Genomic DNA, 21,372 nt, shown 5'->3' with positions numbered 1-21,372 from the left:
TTTTCAAAAGACCACGTCTGAATCATCTTTGACTTTAAGATCTATTATAAGATATTATCATTTATCACTAAACTCATCAGACATAGAGAATTAGAGACGTGCTTTTACGTCTTTATGTCTCTACAAATATTGGGAAAATAAAAGTATCGACATTTTGAGTTGCCTTAATGTTTTTTTTTTTCAATACCCCGTAACTACATAATACTGTGAATACTTTTATAAAACGTCAACCGATCATGCCTGGGCAAAACCTCAAAAATAGTAGGAACCAGTCATATATGGTCACACTGTATAGCACATACTGCACTGTTGCCCACTGTGCAAAGGATTGTGAAATTTGTTTCTCGCAAAAGTAGTTAATCCTAAAACATTTATTATTACGTAATAAGTATTTTTTTAAATATTAATATTATATTTTACTTTGAAATGACGAAAAAGCTAGTATGCATAGAAGACAAAGGTATAAAAACAATGAAATAAATGTACGGGTTCGATAATATATGCACCGGGGATCGACTTTTCCTCCCGACTCAGTTAAAAACCGTATAATGCTAAGCGACCAAAAGCTACATATTATTATTTAAAATTGAGTTTCAATTACTTTATTTTAGGATTTGTCAAGCAAGACCTAAATAAGTAAAAAGTAAATAAAATATTTAACCACAGAATTTACTTTTTGTAACAAACACAATCAAAAATATTGTTAGATCTTGCTATAGAGTGGCGTAGGTGGCAGCACTAAACCACTCTTCACTATGTTTTTCTAGTAACACTGATTAAAGTTGCCGGGACTTACCCAAAATTTAAAAAATTATCAATAGTTGTTTAAAGATCAAGTTGTTGCAAACAAATAGTTCAGTTTAATTAAAGTTACAGTTCAGTTTCGAATTTCCAGTAAATAAACTGTGCGTGAGATTGCTTGGGGTTTTTTTTTAATTATCTTAACTTCTGTCTGTTGCTTTGAATTGTATACAAAATATTTTATTTATTAAATGTAATTTCATGTCGCATTTGATTATAAGTACGTATATTATAATTTAGGCCATGGAGTCTGGAGTCATAACGGGGATCGCCGATTCATTCTGTCTATCTTGTCACACATATCTCAAATTAAAGGACGTTGAAAAGCATATCATTGATTCTGCTCATCAAAAGACTTTTGCATCTACAAGCTATGTGGAAAGTTATCAAGAAGACCGCATCAGAAAGGTAGTACATGCTTAAATATTTTACTGATATGTATATTAATATATATCAGTAAGATATATTTATTAATCTTTTTATTTTCATACCTTTACTTAGGTATTGTAACTTTGTTGTTTTATGTTCTTAATAATGTTATCTTCATCTTGAACTTTTTCACCCATAAATGATGACTACACGACAAGTACACCCTATATTACCTCTGTCCTCACTTAATCGTATGGGATGGCAAAGTAAACACGACCGCACACAGTTCAGGCCAAGACTGAACAAACGGCTATAATCTAGACGTTTTTCAGTGACTATAAACTAAAAAAAATACTAGAAATTAAATTTGAACCCAAACCTCTGAATTTACAGCCTTATAAGTATTTCAATTGAGCATGAGGCAATTTTGATTTATCAGTAATAAATATGTATTTTGTAGGTAAAAGTGGGATATTTTTGTGAAATTTGCAACCTGATATTACAAACGAAATCTAAAACTAGAATTCATATTAATGAAGTTGCTCATGTTAACAATAAAAGTATCCAACAATTAAAAGACACTGACGAAGGAGTCGTAGCATTTGATGACATATTAATCGAGCAGAATGCCTGGCAGGGCTTAGCTGATGGATCCTGTTTAATATGTAATGTAGATTATTCAAATGAAGAAGACCATAGGAAAGAGACTTCACATATATTAAAACTTATTCAGAGTAAATTTGAATTGAATAAAAACAAATATGTTTATCGGAAGGTAAGTTTTATCTTTTTAATTGTAATTGGTAATGGTAAAAAATTGTTTATATCAACTATAATAGTTATTTACAACTGTATAATTAAATATTAATATCACTAAGGAAAGTTATTACCGATTAAAAAAAAAAAACTATATAAATATGCTGTCAATATATTAAGCTGTTACATATTATTAAAAAATTAAAAATGATAAAGTAACAGCCTGTAAATGATTCCACTCTTGACTAAGACCTATTCGCCCATTAAGAATAAGGCGTATAGACATTCCAATATTCTGCTCCAATGTGGTTGTTGGATACATGTGTAACAGACTGTCATGGAAATTACACATAACATGTAGGTTTTCCCACAATGTTATTCTTCACTGCCAAGTATAATTTGAATCATACAAATGGAAATTCAGTGTAACTACCTGGGCTCAAACCTACAGTTATCAGTTAAGTCTCACAAATTCTCACCTGGGCCATCGCAAATAAGTACACATATATTTTTTTTTAGGTTGACGAGAACACATTCAACTGCTTGACTTGCAATTCATTAATTACTGCAGAATCTAAAGAAAGACATTTTAATGAATCTGAACACAAAAATAAATACTTGAAATGTCAAAATGTTAAAAAGCATGTTATTAGTTCTGATTGTCCCATTCATGATAAAAATAATAATGAAACAAAAAAATCTACCAGTAAAACTAATTCAGAAAATGTAATTGATACTGAAGGCCCTATGGACAAGTCTCAGAATAAAATTGTTGCATATGTTAATGATTCAGAAAATTCTCAAATAGCTGATACAAAAGATGAATTATTAACACCATCTGAAGCTTTAAATAAAGCATTAGAATTTGCTAAACAAAACAAATTGAAATATAAACGTAATGGCACATATTGCAAATTCTGTAATATCAAATTTAATTCAACATTGAAGATGATGAAGGAACATGTGGCAAAATCATCTCATAAAGAAAAGTCTGCAATTATAACAAAAATCACAATAAATAAAGTACCAACATGTATCTTCGTAGATGAATCATGTACAGTAAAGGGAATTTCCCACTGGGATTTTATAATTAATGATGTAATTTGCATAAGCTTTTTTAGTTTTCATTTGATAACTACACATTTAGGTAAATTGAGATGTCAGGCATGTAATATTACACTTGATTCTGATACGATTGAAGAACACAGGTACAATATAAGGCATATAAAAAAAATGGAGCCAATACCTGTCATTATAGATTTCAAAACGGAATTTGTGCGAGAGGTAAGATAAATTTTAGACTTTGTTAATGATTATGAAGCATCAGCCTAAATAAATTTATAATAATAATATATATAATTTATATAAATAAACTGCTGGGCAAAGGCCTACTCTCCTTGAGAAGATTTGGAGCATATTTCACCAAGCTGCTCCAATATAACTTAGTAGGTTACAAATGTAAATTTCATTAGACACATATGAGGAATCCACTTACAATGTTTTTCCTTCACTGGTAAGTAGGAAAAATAATTATCAATACTAATGAAAATACAACAAATGAAATGGTGTATCCATGTAATACCTATAATCATCAGTTAAATTGCTGATTTTCTTACCTGGGTCTTCTATAAAAAAAAAAAGAAATAAGTGTTGTGAAAGAACATAAGTGATGCACAATATGTTCAACAATTTATTGTAGTTTTGAAATAAATGTTTGGGAATTTTTCTTCACGTACATTCATTTTACAGGTAAAACCGTCAGTTTATCATTGCGGATACTGCAATTTCTTTGAAAATAGTTTGGAAGGATTAAAAAATCATTTGAAATCATTCAATCACCAAGAAAAAAAAGTAGCTGCTCAAATACGTCTACAAAATCATTTGCCTCATATAAGGGCCGGTAGGGAACGAAATTTATTTTTTGAATTATTTTCTCGATTCCTATGAGAGTTATAAATCTCTGGAATACAAGACAGTTAAGAAAAGGCACAAATGAAAAATATATCAATAGTCATTGACTTTTTTCCTTTATCTAAAAATTTGTTTTTTAAATTTTATTATTCTTATGTTAAGTTGATATCGTTATTATTTGTAATTTAATTCTTATGACACGATTTGTTTTTTACAGCACTATAATACCTTACATTTCTTATGTTCTTCTAACCTCATCTAACATTATACATTTTTGACATGGATATAAATTCTATTTTTTTATTTTATCATTATAATTCTTAGTAAATCTTTTGCAATGTTTACCTTTATTTTTAATTTTTGTACTTTGTTCTGTTTGTTAAGTATTAAATATGTGTTTTATATTGAATAAATCAATATGAAAAATTTGTTCTTTAGACATAAATCTAACAAAAAGAAAGAGATAAATTTGTTTACTTTTAACTTTTGCTTATTTTAAATTTATCTATAATTAATATTTAATTTCTGTTTGTTTTTGTTCTAAAAGTAGTTATATTTTATTACATTACGTGTTTTGAATTTACAGTTTTTTTTTTTTATAAATACCTTTTGGGTTAAACAATTTTATATGTTTAGATAATGTTCTTTTACTGTAACTCACTCGCGAAGGCGTATCCTTCAACGTTACATTATTATCGGCGTGCATTTTTTTATGTCAAATAAGTTGAAGAGTTGAGATCATTTCATCGATCGGTCGAGACGTGCTTTCTTCGGTCGAGATGTGCCTCGCCCGAGCCAAGTTTTGTACTTAATGAATATCTACAATAAGCGAGGCCGCTTTGCGAGGCTAATCGGTCAGTCAAAGCGGCTAGTAAATAATATTATCTCAACCTCAACAGAATAAATAAAGTAATCATAATATTTATATAAAGGAATTCATTTATTCCACTCGTTTTAAGGATATATTTTACATTTTTGTAGCATGTACATATGGATGTTACATAAGAATAAATAAATAAAAAAAAATGAACACATGTCGCCCATACACGTAAACTACAAAATGTTTTATCGACTTAGAAACTGTGAAATTGTTTTTAATAGAATATTCCAATCACTTTAGAATCTTTATTGACTAACTCTGTAAAGCAAATGCTAAATATAGTAACTTGACTATGTACTACTTACTTACTTAACTTCTATAGTATACTTTTGCTTACCTTCTACTTTTGGTTCAAAGAAACGAATTCACGAAATATTCATATTATTTTTATTTCAAACTCAAGGACAAAGTCTCCAATCTATATACAAGATGTGATCAGCTAACTGTTTCATTTAAGTCTATCGCGTATCATTTAATAATTATACTCACTCACTTTATGAATCCTGTTAAGTATTAATGTTAGAGTAGCTGATTTACGATATAAATAAAATGCATTTCCGTTGTTTTCTAGTTATTAATGCAGCAAATCAAATTGCTTAAAATAACAAACTTACTAACCGCCAAACTTAGAGACACAAAGCGGTTGCTTAAAGCGCTCTTTCGTACAGATTTTACGACAATAATAACAATTACGGTTCGCCTCAGTAACCATGCCATAAGTGTTGTAGTAACAGACTAATTACTCAATGTTTTTGTTTTTTTGATATAACTTTGTTTTTACATACATTTTTCTGACTTGATTTTTACATTTTTGCAAACTAAATTGCAATTATCAGCTCTAGATGTAACAATGATTCTTATAACGCTGATATTTTTCCATAATTTATAGTTTCTAAATAACACCTTAAACAAGTTATTCATAAAATAAAGTAACACAGGACACTGCATCTTTCATGATAAAATAAAGTTATTAGTAGTAGTAGTAGTGTTTTGTATTTAATTTTCATTCAGAATAGGTCTCCAAGTATCCCTATGAAATGATATATGACAGACGACTGCGACAAGCTTTATATATAGTTATCTTATACTAGATCACAAAAACCGCCGTAACCACGTCAGAATCACTGGAAAGTATTGTTACACAGCCAGTTAATAATTTTTATACAGGCACATTGAAAAACAAATATTAACCAAAACAAAACAAAACAAGCTTTACCTTAGCTTTAATTGTCATTTTAATTTGAATAAACTGATTATCTATAGTATAGAGACATATTCCCAAAGTGAATGTGATTTTATTCAATTTAAAATTGAATATTAAACAGCATAATTTATAATTTCATTCTGAAATTTTGAACAAATTTTTAAATCGAATTTTGTACGATGAACGTAAACTTTATAAAGAGATATCGCTTCAAGTGAAATTCATTTAAATCTATTTTTTACGAAATAAATGCAATATTCGTGAGATTCCTCAATTATCTTAACATACAACATTGCAATCATTTTATTATATCACTCGTTAGCTTAGTACTTAAGTACTACATTTTTAAAAGAACTCTATGTATTTTCAATATGCCAAATAAAAAATATATTAAAAATAACTTCACCCAAACATTACGAATGTAGCTTATTTCCAATGTGCCTAAACTGGTTTATAATAACACTCTACACTTGTCATTTCACTTCAAATCACTTCACTTCACTTGTTGTCACTTGAGCAACGGTGTGTCAATGTTGAACTTGTGTATGTTAGCACAAATATCGTCAATATTGCTTTTGTTCTTATATGGTGGACATATCCGTACTTTTCTCTCCCGATTGTCTGTGTACATCTCAATGACGCCCCACTGACGTAGGAGACGGAGGCAATTCTTTATAGCATCAGTCGAAACTGCTTCACCTGAAAAATTTTACGGTTAAGTCGGGAATTATTAATTGGTCATATTTCATTGTTACTAACAAAGAATTTTAAATTGAATTGGATATATATTTTTTTTTAATTATGATCATTAAATTTTGTTCTGCTTTTAAATTATTTGTATCGATTTGTTGGTATAAGTTAAATATTTATTATTGTTATTATTACCATAAGAGTTGAGATTATCTACTAGGATAGATTCGTAATCAATGATGCTCAGCAAGTGAATGGAGCCTACTTCAACTCTAGTGGGAGATTTCTGATTTGAGCCTTTAAAAATAAGTCCTTAATAAAAAGTACCGACCGTAGATCATCTTGTTCTGCGCGAAGCTCTCAAGCAAGGAGTCCAATGTGGAGCCCACAAGTTCCTTTTGAGGGGCATCTCGCAGACCGCGACACGTAGCGGAATACGCCTCCAGTAAGGGCCGGATCGTTTGCAATAGGCGTCGTCTGGAATTATTTCGATGTTGACAATATAAATTTTTTGGCCAGTTTTAGTAGGACCTTTTGCTGCTTAAACAGTAAATTCAAATAAAGATGCTTAACTAGATACCTGGTCCAGTTTTGCACGGGTAGACTAAGGGTTTATATAAAGCGTTTATAACGTAATACATATAAGATCGCGGTGCACGCGGTGATTCTATTTTCAACGTCAAATTTTTGCCAATTTACACAAAACTCGAATGAATTTTACATCTAAGCCTTCATCATGCATTACTCCGTCAATCGGTGAAAAACGTATGAAAAATCGCTCGGTAGTATTTAAGTTTATCGCGTTCAGACGGACAGACGCGTATTTGTTTTATAATATGGTAGTGGTTCGAATAGGCTCTGGCCCTGCTAAAATTATCTCTCTCGTTAAGCTAGCGCAGTTACATTATGTCGTAGATCAAGCACCCTTCAAATGCTTTGAATTTCTTCCAAGTAGTCCAGTGCCTGGAAATAAGCAGTGTTGGCATTCCAATGCTCGGGAGAGCAAGTAAAGCCTTTGGTTTAGCGCTTAAACTCTTTTCGCCGTGTTGGATTACGAGAGTCAGGGAATAAAGTATGTACATGTATTTGCGCACCAGCCTCGTGCAATATTGTGTCCTTTGTAGGAATTGCCAAACGAAATATAATTTGTGTATTGATTAATATTATCTCCTTTGGAATGGTTAGTATCGTACCTCTCAGCAATCGCTTCCGGGGTCTTGGACAGTTTGTATTTGATGAGTCGCGTGGGGTCTGGTCGGTCGTCGTCGTCGTCGTCAAACGTCCGAGCGAACTTTTGTGACCAACGCTGCTCTTGTAATACATCAGGCGTCTGAAAATATTATTTATGGATTTATAATATTTTAGTGCAAACATTTATCGTTCCATACAAAATAAATATTTGACGATTGATATTTCAACGAAATCTTGATTAACTATTTTTTTTTAGGGAATCACAGCTTTTGCCAAGTACAAAGTCAATCGGTGGGGTTGTGTGCAAGCCCTCCTGGGTAGATACTTAAGATTGATGTGTTCCAGTTTGAAGGGTGAGTGGGCCAGTGTAACATGGCTCAAGGAACATATCATATAAATTCCGAAGGTTGGCGGCGCATTGGCGACATAGGGAATGGTTAATATTTCTTACAGCACCAAGTTACTACCAGGTGTCCAGAAATAAAATTATAAGCTGTTTACTTTATCTTACTTAGTATACAATTAATATAATTCTTATAATTTAATTAAGTTTAATGCCTAGGATAGATATAAAAATCGATTTTTTAAATTATGTTAAATATAAAAAAATTTAGTATAGAAATTGTTGTACCTGTGTTTCAACAAGTATTTCCTGGGATATAAGTTCTCTTAAAGCCTCCAATAGCCTCTCCTCTATCCTGGTGCAAGGCGCACAGAGTATGAACTCTTGACTTAATATCTCGCTGAGCTGGAGCGCCGCTTCCATCAGTTCCGAATGTCTCACGGTCACTTCCTCTGTGTTCTTGTTGTGTACTATGCTTTCTAATGCTGTTGCTGTAATTTATATCAATAAGGTAATGTCACTAGGTTAATGTTAAGAATCGTTTTTAATTTGATGTATTCTCTTTAATTATTTCATAATAGTATATTTGTCATATATATATTTATCTATATTATATTGCAATCACAGGAGTAAGTTTGATATTAAATTGATGCGATATCTTTAGACGAGATCTCGATAGCTATGGTATGGATAACCAGTGATGGTGTTTTGAAAATAGAATTGAGTAAAGTATCGTAGTAAGTCAAGTGGAATAGTGTCGAGTTATAATATCTTATAGCTCCCAACTTTGGTGGCGCATTGGCGATGTAAATAAAGTTTAAAATTTGCAGACAGGCAGTGGTGACCACTTACCATCAGAATTTAGCCAATCGAGTCAAATGAGCCCATTTGGCAGTCGAGCTATCTGTACTATAAATAAAAAACAGTCCGCAACGTGGAGCGGGGACGTACCCAGCACGGCGGAGGCGGCGTAGTGCGCGACGAGCGCGTTGGCGTAGTAGGCCAGCTCCAGCGCCGCCGGCACCGCGCCCACCGCGCGCACCTCGCGCGCCGCGCCCGCGCCGCCCGCGCCCCCCGCGCCCCCCGCGCCCGCGCCGCGCACCAGCGCCGCGCCCAGCGTGTCCAGCTGCAGGGAACGGTTAGGTTTAGTACTTTTGTACTTAAGATTGACACGATACGATAAAATAAGTATATATTTTCAATTGTATATATTACGATTTAGTAACGGGCCATTAATATCCCAGTGCTGAGGTAAGGTCTTGTCTGGTTTTTTTTAAGTGGAAATGAGCTCCGGCTCCAGAGGGGGCAGGGTACATTACATTTATATTACATTTTACATTCCTCACATTTTTTTCCTATAACGAAGAGCACGAGATAAATTATGAGACCAATTTATTCACATGAAAACATAGTGGCGCTTGTTAGTTTAAAGCTACAAAATTAACTTGGCCAGTTGGCCTGCGCTCATAAAATCCACATTATTATTATTTGCAACATAACATTCACGTTGCACATTTTAGGATTAACGCTAATTAAATTAGCACTTCGCTAAGTGGACGCTTGAGTCTCTGCGTGTCTTACCGCTCTTTTGACGACGAGATGCGAATCTCCCGTGTAGCCGAGGTCTCGGCCTGCCAGCTTCAGGGCCTTCCCGCGTGCCTCCACGCTAGCCTGCAGAACGGACAGGCTGCAGCCCTTCCTTTGCTCTGTCAGAAGCACGTACGAGACCACATTCGTGCACATTAGAGCTGTCGATTGAGCCGCATCTGTAATTAGATAATTAATACAGGCATAAGTAATGATGTCATTTGCTCGTATAATTTATATTAATATCTCTGTAACTAGATAAGTATCTATTTAAAATTTTAATAATTGATTTGGAATAGACTTTGCGTGAAACATCTACTTATTTAAGCACTAAAAATATAATATATAAGGCAATATATATATATATATATATATATATATATATATATATATATATAAGGCAACTCACCGTATACAAGATGTCTGCCAATAGCCTCGACCATCATCTTTTGCTCCGTGCTCACGTCGGCCCCGAAGAGACTGCTATGACTGTGATTGTATAATATTTGCCTGTCTAGATTCACGGCTAGATTGTTGTTGAGAGGCGTTAGTGGCGTCTCGACGGGAGCTTTTAAATAGTTGTACTTCTGGAATGACGTCACCAACTCCTGTAATTAAAATAAATAGTTGTATAAGTACGATTCGGTTGAATATTGGGTTGAGTTTGCCAAACCGATTTCGTCGTAGGACTATCGAGGAAATATTAGTGTAGAAGTTTCGTGCTCAAACTTAAGTGCACTCACATATTGTGATAGGACGGAGAATCTGATACGACAGGAAATCATCCAGGTGCAGAACCAAAGGCTTTACGGTATTTTTGAGGCCATATTTGCAGAACCAGAGATGCTACTGAGAGTTTTTCCTATATTCCTAAGAATTTCCTGGGACTTAACCTAGGACCTCAGAATCTGCAACCTTCAAAAGTCAGACGCTCGATCAACGAGAGCAATACCAAGTGGTAACTTTGAATTCGGTGCATCCATATTTGGCTATAAGCTTTATATTATAATATATATTACAATAAAAAAAAAAAAAAAAACAAAAAATCGACTTTTGGAATCTTAAACAAAATATACAGTTTTACTAAGTCTGTCACTGTGTGTTTGCTCACAAACTGCTCATCAAATTGTAGCAACAATGATTGTACCTTAAGAGATATCGGCTGATTGAAGTCCACTCTAATACTGCCATGATTCGTATTCAAAGTCCTCCAAATACCGCGGAATGCCGACCAGAACGTTTCCATCTGTTTCGGCATGCCCAATTGTTCTCGTACGAAGTTCCCGTCCACCAATCGGTCGTAGTTCAGCGTCACGGGTACGAGTAGAGCGTCGTCGATTGTACCGTCGAGGTACGCGTCCAATATCACCGAGAGAATGCCAGCTGGAAAAAGATATATAAACCATCATTTATAGGAAATAAATATATGCCAAGCATTTTTATTTTAATATATTACTTTTTATGCATTTTAAGACAAAGAGTTAGTTCCTAAAAAACATACTTTCCAGAAGAGCCTTGACTTTGACTTAGCTGGGGGCTTTGGCTTAGCTTGAATCCACGGGCTGAAGCCCAAAAAGCCATACAGGTAGATCTGGCCGTGCTATCCATTTATATATTTAAGTATTTTATAAATAATTGATATTATAAAAAAAAACGTTACGATTTAATTTTTCACCAGTTACACAAGTATGTAAAAGAGCAGCCACGATGATCCATATATTTTAACCAAAACTATATATTTAATTCTTACATCATATATATATAGGCAGACTGGCAAATGGGCTTTATCGTAAGTAGTCATAACTGTATATGTTGTCAAGGCGCTACCAAACTTGGGAACTAAGATGTTAACATCCTTCAAACTGGATCACAACAATACCAAGTATTGTTGCTTGGTAGTAGAATATGGTATAAGGTGGTAGTTACATAGAGCTCTACCAACAAGTAAAATGATATTTAGATTGTATTTGAAAGTAATAATGAATATGTTGATGTTAACAAGTTTAAAACTATAATTATTTATATTGATTTTGTCTATAGATAAATAACTTACCCACCCCCAACAAATCCTTCTTAATGTTTGCAAGAAATGAAACGTCAATTTTAGTGTATTTTAAATTGTTATTGTAAATTATACTAGAGGTCATGGTTCATCCAGTAGGCATACGAAAAACAAAGCATTCATTTTAAATTCTCGGAGTTAAAACTAATTTATGACATGGCTGAGATACTGTTATAGACCAGTGGTGACACGTGACAGGTCGTTCCAATATTACGAGTTTAAGCCGAGGCAACACCACGAATTTAGTATATGCTCATTTGGTGTTCATAATTCGTGCTCAGCAGTAAAAGCAAATATCGTGAAGACAACTGCCATATTCAACATGAATGAAGATCTGTCAGACATATATTCACCGATTTTGGAGTAGCGTGGTGGATTAGACTCCAAACCTTCTCCTCCAAAGGAGAGGAAGGCCTAACAAGCAGTATGGCATTTTAAGGCTATTAATACTATGTCACACTCTGATAATATTATTTTATGTTACATATAAAATATATTATAATAAATACCTTTAGGTAATTGTGGCTTTCCAGTTCTCGTGCGTCCGCCTTCGATGAAGAATTCTAAATTGTTATTAGCCGATAGACTGTTTAAGATATACGCCCTGAAAAGAAATGTATTATTAATGTATTGATAATTAAATATCTTTTTTTTTTATTTAATATACAACATCCACGGGCTCACAGTTGCCCGTGCCTTTTTTTACATTTTATTTTTATAAATTGCGGCGTTATTATATATTTTTACTAAACAACAGCAGATCTTCGCTGGACTTCGAGCTTGTCGTCTTCTTGGAAGACGTGGCCCACACTGACATTTTTTTTTCTATTTAAAATAATATATAAATAGTATATGGTAAAATATAATATATAATTTAATAGTTAGTTATGATATGATAATTACATATCATAACTAACAATACTCGCATGATTGTCTGCCTGTTAACATACATATGTGAGAGAGCCGAGATGGCCCAGTGGTTAGAACGCGTGCATCTTAACCGATGATTGCGGTTTTAAACCCAGGCAAGTACCACCGAATTTTTATGTGCTCAATTTGTGTTTATAATTCATCTCGTGATTGGCTGTGAAGGAGAACATCGTGAGGAAACCTGCATGTATCTAATTTCAATGAAATGATGCCATATATATATAGTGTATCCACCAATCCGCATTGGAGCAGCGTGGTGGAATATGCTCCAAACCTCAAACGTAGAGGAGGCCTTAGCCCAGCAGTGGGAAATTTACAGGATGTTAATGTTGTAACATATGTCATATCGATTATAGGAATAAACTTAGCAATGTCTGTTTACAAGTAATTACTAGTGTCATCCTCTAGAGTCCCTCAAAGTTAAGCGTAAATATTTAAATAGGGACAATAATGGCCCAAGGGGACACGATTGAACCTATCGAATCTGAGGTCATTGTATCGTTGAACTATTGACGATTAAACGTATAATACTGCAAATTTAAATACGACGATTGAGATACCTGATTAGTCTAATATTAGACTATTCTGATAGGATTCATAGGCTATTTGACAATGCGAAAAATAAAGTGTCAGTTATTGTAATCAGTATAAATTATGAGCTTAAAAATAGTTATTTATCAACGAAAGTTGAAAATAATAATTAATTTATTCAAAAATTCATAAATAAAAATGTTTTTTTTTTTAAACGTTTGTCACGTGACACAAAGCGCTCCTGATTGGTCGGGCTCATGATGACGTCACTTGCTTATTAACCTCGTTTACTTACTGTATGTAGATTATATGTGCCACAGATTACAATACAGGCAAGTGACGTCACCGACGCCATTGCAGCGCCATATTGTCAAAGTAGCGTTTTGTTTTGGCGCGCTATTTAAATATGGAATTTTTAATATGATATTTTTCAGCAAATATATACTAGAATTAAAAAAATAACTTTTACTGGGTTCCTTAACCTCTACTAAATAATATAAAATGCATTTTAAAAACCAGTCAAATAGCCTATTGCTATTCCTTTTAAAATAAATTCCAATATTGTTATTTTGTGAAAATTTAAAAAAAAAGTAGATTTAATATAAGCTTACCTAAGAGCAGATTTATATACAGGGTCACCGTGGTATTCAGAACCGTCGACTCTTCGTCGGATGAAGAATGCACCACAACAGCGAAGGAACCATCTGTAATACAAAATATTTTATCATTATTCGTTTTATCTCTGGACTGGTCAGGCTCGACTTAATCCAGGGTGGCAGGGCGCAAAAAACCCGAACGCCGATGATGGTCAAGTCTTGGACTATCGGTTAGGCACCCAAAAGAGTCACACAAAAATATTTGTTGTTGAGGCGCGAAATTAAAACGTGCAGTCGTTCAAGAGTTATATTTTAGATGATAAACGATAGGACGATCAAAAATAATAACAACTCACCCGAAGAAGGGTATCCTCATGTTGTCCCCGGCGGCGACCAGAGGCGGCCGCAGCCCGGTCAGGTAGAGCGTGAAGGTGACGAGGATGTAGTCGAAGTGCGAGCGGTGCAGCGGCACGAACACGAGCGGCAGGCCGGCCGCCTTCGCGCGGCGCAGGCGCTCCACGCACGCCGAGCGCGTGCCGCAGCCGCCGCCCGCGATGCGCCGCACCGCCTTGTGGCACAGCCACGCCACCAGCCTGGTGCCCACCACGCATGTTAGTCGCATCTTAGTCATTCGTTATTATGGGGTTCCTACCTAGTTTATTTTATTTATTAAGACTGAAGTTAGTCGATTGTTTTTACTTGACCAATCCGTGAGCTTGTTAAGAATATTAATCTTTAGTAGTATATTAAAGAGTACTTGGATTGAAAGAAATTTCTCGAAATATATTTCCCAAACCGATTCAAAATTATTATTAATCAAACTGATAATCGCACATTTTAGTATAGAACTTTTGGTTATAGAAATTGCGATGGACATAGCAAGGGTATTAGGTAAGTACAAAATATGGTCCATTAGTGTGATCTGTTTTTTCTTCGCTCTATAAATACTTTACGCAATAAAAGATGACAAGTAAAAGTATAATAATAAGTTGTCGTTAGAATATTCAGAAACGTTTCGTTTTGCTTACGAAAGATACAAATGTCTGCGAGAACCTAATTCAAAAAGCGTCCCCAAAATAAACGTACGAAACGTTTATTTTGGGGACGTTTAGACGAAGTCACATACGAGTGACGTAAAATCTTCGCGGAACGACTCGAACGACTTGGTAACCAGGAACTAACCTCAGCACGTTATTGGACATTGACGACGATATGTCCTGCAGCACTTTCATCGCATGTGCCTCAACGCGTTTCCGTACACTGGCGTATGTTTTCTCACCGGCATGTTTGCCGTTCGCCTTAGTCTTAAGTTCTTCACGGGTCGTATCTTCTATTGCGCGTTGAAAATGTTCATCCTTCATGACCTGGATTAAGAGAAAGTCGTAATTATGAGATTGTAATGTTCCACTGCCGTACAACGGTTCAGGTTTCTCCTCCTTCACGACGTTTACCTTCACGACGAGCACGAGATGAATAATAAACACATTTTAAGCACGTGATACCTCACTGGTCTCCAATGTAATTTCTCGGAATTGGGCCACTGAGCTATCTTGGCTTAACGTAAAATAGACTAATAGTAACTTTATGCCGTATTATGTTGACAAACAACTGATGAAATTTTATGTATGTATAATATAAACTATGTTATTACTATTTCTTATGATATATGTAGGCGGACGAGCGAATGGGCCATCTGATTGTAAATGGACATCACTGCCCATAGATAATGGCGTTGTAGGAAATATTAACAATTCCTTACATCGCCAATGCGTCACCAACTTTGGGAAATAGGATGTTATATCCCTAGTACCTGTAGTTACACTGGCTCACTCAATCCTTAAACCGTAATACAATAATAGAGTACTGCCGTTTGGCGGTAGAATATCCGATTAGAGGGTGGGACCTACCCAGCTTGTACAAAACCGTACCGTGTAATGTATGTTGTACTGTTGTCGTAATCAACACTAAATAAGCTAGTGAATAGCTAGAAGTATATATAAATAATTGAGCTGCAATCTTTTCTTTAAAAAATCACATTCGGCTTACACTGTTTAGTGCGATAAAGACATTTCATTTCGCTTTATTACCCGATTACATCCCTGATATCACTGGACGAGATCACGAATAACCATTCAAGTTCCAATCTTGAGTTTTAATTATGGATTCGTAAAAATTGCGTTTCGAATAACAGCGAAGTTGACATCGGAACTTTGGAAGTAAAATGAAGTGGATGTAAATGCATGTGATAATGTAGACAATAGTTTGTTACAAATCAAGACAGAAAGTAAAGAGGGTAATAAAGTTTGTAGTTAATAATAAATCAGAGCTAATAGAGAATCGCATGGAATATGTTAAATTTATGGTTTATTGTTCTGTACTCCTCCGATTGAAATAGGCCATAGATACAAAGCATACTGAAATCATGACCTTTAGTTTAGTTTCCCCTTTAGTCGGACAAAAACAACATAATTAGTTAACATATCATATCATCATATATTTTATCAAATAAGTTATGAATGCGGTTCTACACTCACACTAGGCAAAACATCCTTGTAGTCGTACTTGATGAGGTGCACACATTGAGCCAAATCGCAGAGATAACGCGACACCACGCCACCATTGGCGAATGTCTGCCTGCCGATATTTAATATGTTGATCACTGACCCCAACTCCTCAGTCTTGGGATCCTTCCACGAGTCCTGTCAACAAAAGATACCATTAAAAACACTTGTAATTTTCTCAGTCTTGGGATCCTTCCACGAGTCCTGTCAACAAAGGATACCGTTAAAAACACTTGTAATTTTTAATCGACTTGATAAAAAAAGATTCGCAATTCGCCCGTTTATATATATTTTTATATGTAGTAAACGTAACAATAACAAAAACATTTGTATAACTATTTTTATTTTTGATGATTGTTTTGTGGCTAGTAGGTACAATAAGTAAAACATCTCCGAGGTGGTCCCATCTCAATTTCGTCGCTATTGGAAATTGTTAAGTTTCCATTACTAATTTACGTTTATGCAAATTTTTGAGACCAATTCCTAAATAAATTGAAATATACTTTATGAATATCCTACTGTTTAAATAGGCTGATTTAGTTAACATAAACAAAAATAATAATATTGGTATTAACGTACTAAATTAAGAAGACGTTTTATATTAAAAGCTGAACATAATTGTTTATTAGTTGCAATACATATCACGTTTGACATATGTTTACTATACGTCTAGGTGCGAGGTCGTCGTACCGTGCCGCGCGTTGGTTGGTTCGCGCGTGTCACGCCACCGCAGCGAGCGCATGCGCACGGTTTAAATTTGGAATATAAAGCGACAATTACTATAGCTTCAATATATGAATGAATGAATGAAAACGTTGTTAATGCATCTCGAATGTATTACTTTGTATTGTATGCCAATGTATTGCCAATAGTATTACGTCATTATAAGAAATATTTGGAAAGAGATTTATATTACTTTTTGTTGGCATCTAAATAAGTGGAATAAAGATACTAATTAATATGTCATGATTGTAAAATTTCATACATTATATTCGGGTTTCGAACGCGATCAACCGTTTATTTCAACTGTCAAACTTTAGAGATGTGCCAATCTTTCGAACGGACGGGCAACACAATAGGCTAGTTGACAAAATTTGGAAATTAGTTTAAAACTATAGCTTAGCATCTATTTCACCCCAAAAATATACTATTTTAAGAAAAATAGGTTTTTTATGTTAGTATTTTGAGTTTTTAGAAATGAACTTGAAATTGACCGCGAAAAAGGCCAAGATTGTCATGGCGTCTTGAATGACGTCACACCTCGCGAAACAGCCGTGTTTGTGTATGACAGTCAATTGTGTTTTTTAATAAATAATGAATTCCTCGTATTATAAATACTGTATGGTGTCCCAATGTGAAAGTACAACGATAAAAACGCCAGACAAATTATTCATATACGTACCAAACAATAAATAAATACGAATAAAGTGGTTAAATGGCATGGAGGCAAGATGCTCTTATTTTGTCAACTAATTCCACAATTTATTTCTGTGAAGATCATTTCGATGTAAGTATTAAATACAACTTGATATATCTATTTATAAATGTATAGTAAAAGAAATGAATTTAACAAATATAATATATCACACATAACCTATAAAATGTTAGGACTAGAATAGGATTTTATGATTTGTTTGAGTTAAAATATTATTTTCGTTTTATAAAATGTAATAATTCAAACTCTTTTTATTTTTTTAGTTGCCAAATGATATGACTAATTATACAGAGTATCATATTATGGGTAAAGACACAAGTGCGCATGAAACCAGGTTGTATACCAACGAAGTTCGAATGCCAAGAAGATATATGTTGAAAAAACAAAGTTTGTCAATAATCGCAGAGTGTTTGAAAGATCCAGAACCAAGTAGTACCCCCAGTTTATCTACCATAATGATAATTGATAGCAACAACGTAGCGTTCCGCGCTTGTTTCGCGAGGTGTGACGTCACGCGACTCTGATTGGTGTTTAATGTCACGTGATTAAATGCCTCATTTTGTCGATTTTATTTTCCAAAAATATAATTAATCTTTTATTATTTTTGTAGAAAAGTTGTTTTTTTATTTACTAATTATCATGATTTATCATTAGAAACTCAAAGCCATCCGATTTATTATTACTGGAAACAAGCCTATAACAAGCATGACTAAGATTTCATGATTATAGGAATCATAGGTAATTTTTTATTTGGCGGTAGGGCTTTGTGTAAGCCCGTCTGGGTAGGTACCACCAACTCATCTTAATCACAGGCACAAGAGACATAACACCTTAGTTCCCAAGGTTGGTGGCGCATAGGTGATGTAAGGAATGGTTAGTATTTCTTGCAGCGCCTTTGTCTATGGGCGGTGGTGACCACTTACCATCAGATGGCCGATATGCTCGTCCGCCAAACAATGCGATAAAAAAAAATTGCTAAAACACAATACATTATTGTAGATAAACGGTTCGAACGAAAATTGATTTTTAAATTTAAATTAAAATATTTACGTAAAAAATTTACACAACTTCCTTTAAATTAACATTAAAACTGTTCAGTAGTTAGAATTTTTTACATAATATACCAAGCTAAGTTTATGTTTCGTATTTTAATGAAGTTTTTATTATAACATTGATTCATAAAACATTTTAAAATATTGATAGACATGAGAATGTTCTTACTTTAAATTGATGTTAGCTTGAATATTTTATTTTTTGGAGATAGTTAAATTACATTAAAGTACAATTATATAAAAAAGTAATTAGGTAAATCATAAACAACATTAAAATGCGGTCATTTCAAAATAAAGAAAAGCCGCTAAAGGGCGCATTCCACGCGATAACAAAGCGATTTTAATGAAACAATATTTATCATGTGTGTGTGTGTGTGTTAAATGATATGTTAGTTCTATATTTCAGAAAACACATATCATTAGAGCAGCTTGGGAGAATTCGTTCCAAAACCTTCTCCTTAAAGCAAGAGGAGCAATTAGCTAAGCAGTGGAAAATTAGAGATCCTTGATTATTTCTTCTAAGGCTTTTTTTATTTACAACTAATCTTTATTGGACTAATGGCTTGCATGTATTACGGTAGAAATCTTTTAAATTACTTATAATGACATACAAAAAACAAGCCTTAATTACAGCTCTCCATGTTTTCGTTCACGAAATATTTAGCCGATTACAGCTGCAATACGATTCTATAAGAATTCACTCGTATCACATTCGTGAAATGTTCACAAACGAGTTACGGCGATATACTATTCTGATACGTCTATCCTATATATTTATAATTATATTAGTGTCAGTGTCGCATACACAATTCTGTTATTTCACGCTTTGTTCTGCGGTGAGTTTTGAGTTTCTTACAGGATAGTTTTACTGTTTTTTAGGTGTAAAGACCGACGGTCTATCGAAAACTTGCAGTTACCAACAAAGGATAATAAACTAGTCAATAAAAAGTTTTACAAAATAGGAGAACCTTTTTCGTATGAGCTACACACATCAACAAATGTTACGAACACGCACACATAGTAAACACAATCAAAACCAATGGTTCCCTAGACAAGGAAAAGACAATGGATCAGACAATATACCCCAAGGCACCCGGTCACATATACGACAAAGGAATACATATCGACTGACCGTGACCCGTCCTTGGATCAATGTCACACGAACGGTCGACTAATGAGGATATTTACATTATAAATTGATACTTAATTATATTGAAATAAAAACTATAATCCTCGGAAATGATACGTGATTACAAGTCTTTATTGCGTCGCTTGTGTTATGCAAATATATTGAAGAAGATTTGTTGGTTTATAATATGTATTTTCCGGAATAACGCGAATACTACTATGTTTTACAGCTTCATGTCTTCTTTTTATATTTACCTTTAACGAGTACATTATTACAGATAGTAAGGTATAAGTAGGTATATTTATGTTGTATATTTTTAAGGCATACCTAATATATAGCTGACAAGTCGCTCGCTTAGGTTTAAGTTAGTGACGAAAATGCTTGAAAAACATGTACACAAGCCTTTATTATCAACATTACCCCTGAAAGGTTGAAAAAAGTAGCCTATTTTTAACCTTGGGTTTTTAGTCGTGAAAACGTAATAGACAGACTAGGGTTTACTTTCGTATTTTAATATCAGTACAGAAGTACATGTTCATGTCATACATTAAATGGTAAAAAAGATTAAAACTTATAAAATTGGTAAATGGGTAATGTTATGTTGACAAAAAATAAAATGAGTCAGCGGAAAGTAGTAAAAAACAAAAATAAAGCGTCGACTACAAACAGTCGACACCAGTACGTATTGATTAATACGTTGACGTTGTTAATTATCGTAAATATTTTTAGTATTTGCTGTTAGAGAGATTAACTCCTTATGACAAATAATAATTTGTTATTAAAGGAGTGGGGTGGAGTGATCTCTCCTATATCCTTTTATGTACCCTTAATAAAGTGAAACAAACATTCACTTATAGCCTATTACAATCTAAGTAGGAAAGATAAACAAATCTTAGATTTGTGTATTTCATGCGATTTGCTAATACTTAGCTATTTAGTGCATTATTAAGAGTTTATGATTAATATATTTTTATTTATAATACAATACTACTCCACTTAAATGCATATTTCAATTTTACGTCCAAAATTCCGATAAGTTTCGTCGACGCTAGAAACGCCATTTCTTCGAAAATCCATAGTGAATATCATAGATTTAATCAACCTCTCGACCAATGATATCGCGTCAATTTGCTGTCTGTCAATATTATTTATTTGGCTTTTCTCCTCTTATGGTTCGAATAGAGTATATGAATGTACATTCTTAGTTAAGATATAATTTGTATAAAACTATACTATAGAATAGTTATGTGTGTAATATAGTCGAATTTCGTCTACTTGTTTCTGTAATAACACGTTACTTCTACATACTTTCACGTTTGTGGTAATTCATTAACCGTTAGTCGA

At 33.8% G+C, this 21,372-nt stretch overlaps 2 protein-coding genes across 8 annotated transcripts in view; one reads left to right on the top strand and one right to left on the bottom strand.

Moving 5' to 3' along the window:
• Positions 1 to 777: 777 nt before the first annotated feature.
• On the top strand, positions 778 to 4,724 carry LOC125073239. 4 transcript variants are annotated; one of them, XM_047683995.1, is made up of 5 exons: positions 778 to 905; positions 1,042 to 1,209; positions 1,631 to 1,945; positions 2,446 to 3,210; positions 3,676 to 4,724. In XM_047683995.1, the coding sequence occupies exons 2-5, from the start codon at positions 1,045 to 1,047 to the stop codon at positions 3,871 to 3,873; spliced, it is 1,443 nt and encodes a 480-aa protein (XP_047539951.1). In that variant the 5' UTR covers positions 778 to 905; positions 1,042 to 1,044; the 3' UTR covers positions 3,874 to 4,724. The 4 variants fall into 4 exon arrangements, with proteins under 4 accessions (XP_047539951.1, XP_047539948.1, XP_047539953.1 ...); XM_047683992.1 differs by having other exon boundaries at positions 838 to 967; XM_047683997.1 differs by having other exon boundaries at positions 841 to 950.
• Positions 4,725 to 4,756: 32 nt separating this feature from the next.
• LOC125073238 (glycerol-3-phosphate acyltransferase 1, mitochondrial) overlaps positions 4,757 to 21,372 on the bottom strand; it is a 56,022-nt gene continuing 39,406 nt past the window's right edge. For 3 of the 4 annotated variants that reach the window (XM_047683990.1, XM_047683988.1, XM_047683989.1), the window contains 13 exons: positions 16,386 to 16,550; positions 15,034 to 15,215; positions 14,208 to 14,444; positions 13,867 to 13,959; positions 12,304 to 12,398; positions 10,880 to 11,115; positions 10,142 to 10,340; positions 9,727 to 9,911; positions 9,097 to 9,271; positions 8,434 to 8,636; positions 7,805 to 7,941; positions 6,943 to 7,088; positions 4,757 to 6,620 (listed from right to left, as the gene is read on the bottom strand). In XM_047683990.1, the coding sequence (XP_047539946.1) occupies positions 6,430 to 6,620; positions 6,943 to 7,088; positions 7,805 to 7,941; positions 8,434 to 8,636; positions 9,097 to 9,271; positions 9,727 to 9,911; positions 10,142 to 10,340; positions 10,880 to 11,115; positions 12,304 to 12,398; positions 13,867 to 13,959; positions 14,208 to 14,444; positions 15,034 to 15,215; positions 16,386 to 16,550 (2,244 nt within the window). In that variant the 3' untranslated portion in view covers positions 4,757 to 6,429. The remainder of the gene's footprint in view (positions 6,621 to 6,942; positions 7,089 to 7,804; positions 7,942 to 8,433; positions 8,637 to 9,096; positions 9,272 to 9,726; positions 9,912 to 10,141; positions 10,341 to 10,879; positions 11,116 to 12,303; positions 12,399 to 13,866; positions 13,960 to 14,207; positions 14,445 to 15,033; positions 15,216 to 16,385; positions 16,551 to 21,372) is intronic. The other variant, XM_047683991.1, reaches the window with a different exon arrangement.

This window comes from Vanessa atalanta, chromosome 23 (genome assembly GCF_905147765.1).
Source record: "Vanessa atalanta chromosome 23, ilVanAtal1.2, whole genome shotgun sequence".
Lineage (NCBI taxonomy): Eukaryota > Metazoa > Arthropoda > Insecta > Lepidoptera > Nymphalidae > Vanessa > Vanessa atalanta.
This window is presented reverse-complemented; position numbering and strand designations above follow the sequence as displayed.

Bases quoted from the DNA above. Each gene is read 5' to 3' on its own strand.
- LOC125073239 (XM_047683995.1), top strand. From the start codon at position 1,045: ATGGAGTCTGGAGTCATAACGGGGATCGCCGATTCATTCTGTCTATCT. The intron at 1,210-1,630 runs GTAGTACATGCT...TGTATTTTGTAG, and splicing joins AAGAAGACCGCATCAGAAAG to GTAAAAGTGGGATATTTTTG. The intron at 3,211-3,675 runs GTAAGATAAATT...TTCATTTTACAG, and splicing joins AAACGGAATTTGTGCGAGAG to GTAAAACCGTCAGTTTATCA.